Raw genomic sequence first — 527 nt, forward strand, 5'->3', positions numbered from 1 at the left:
TTAAGTATATAAAATTTTATATCATAACTGAATTATATTGGTAAAATTTTATTTAACCAAAAGATGGAACAAATATTATAAAGTATATATGGTATAAAAATTGTGCACCATCGGACATGAATTTCACAGCCCCTTTCATTACATCCGACTTGTTAAGCTAAAGTTTAAAATTCGGGGGAAGGGTTTAAAAAATAGAGTGAAAAAGTTGTAGTTCAAGTTTCATACACAACAAAATTCTAATATACTAATATTTGTCAATAAAATAATTAAAATACTGAGTTAAGATAACTTGGAAATCTGAATTAATTTTTAGCTTTTGACTAGTAGGCTTTAACATTCAAAAACTTCAAATACTCCACCTTAATTCAAAGTACCAGATTCACGAAACAAGTTGCATCTCGCTCCGTGACTGAAACCTGTAAGATACAAAAGTAAGATGTTTTACATACACTAAATATTTCCTTGTACATTCATATTACAAAGAATTAAGTAACGATATTTCAAAATACAATAAAATCTATTTGCAC

The 527-nt window shown here is 26.9% G+C and overlaps 1 protein-coding gene across 1 annotated transcript in view; it reads right to left on the minus strand.

The window, feature by feature from the left end:
- The window catches only part of LOC109358027 (probable mediator of RNA polymerase II transcription subunit 26b), an 8,770-nt gene continuing 8,622 nt past the window's right edge, over positions 380–527 (minus strand). The window contains exon 10 of the mRNA XM_019602093.1: positions 380–416. Coding sequence (XP_019457638.1) covers positions 380–416 — 37 coding nt within the window. The remainder of the gene's footprint in view (positions 417–527) is intronic.

This window comes from Lupinus angustifolius, chromosome LG10 (genome assembly GCF_001865875.1).
Source record: "Lupinus angustifolius cultivar Tanjil chromosome LG10, LupAngTanjil_v1.0, whole genome shotgun sequence".
Lineage (NCBI taxonomy): Eukaryota > Viridiplantae > Streptophyta > Magnoliopsida > Fabales > Fabaceae > Lupinus > Lupinus angustifolius.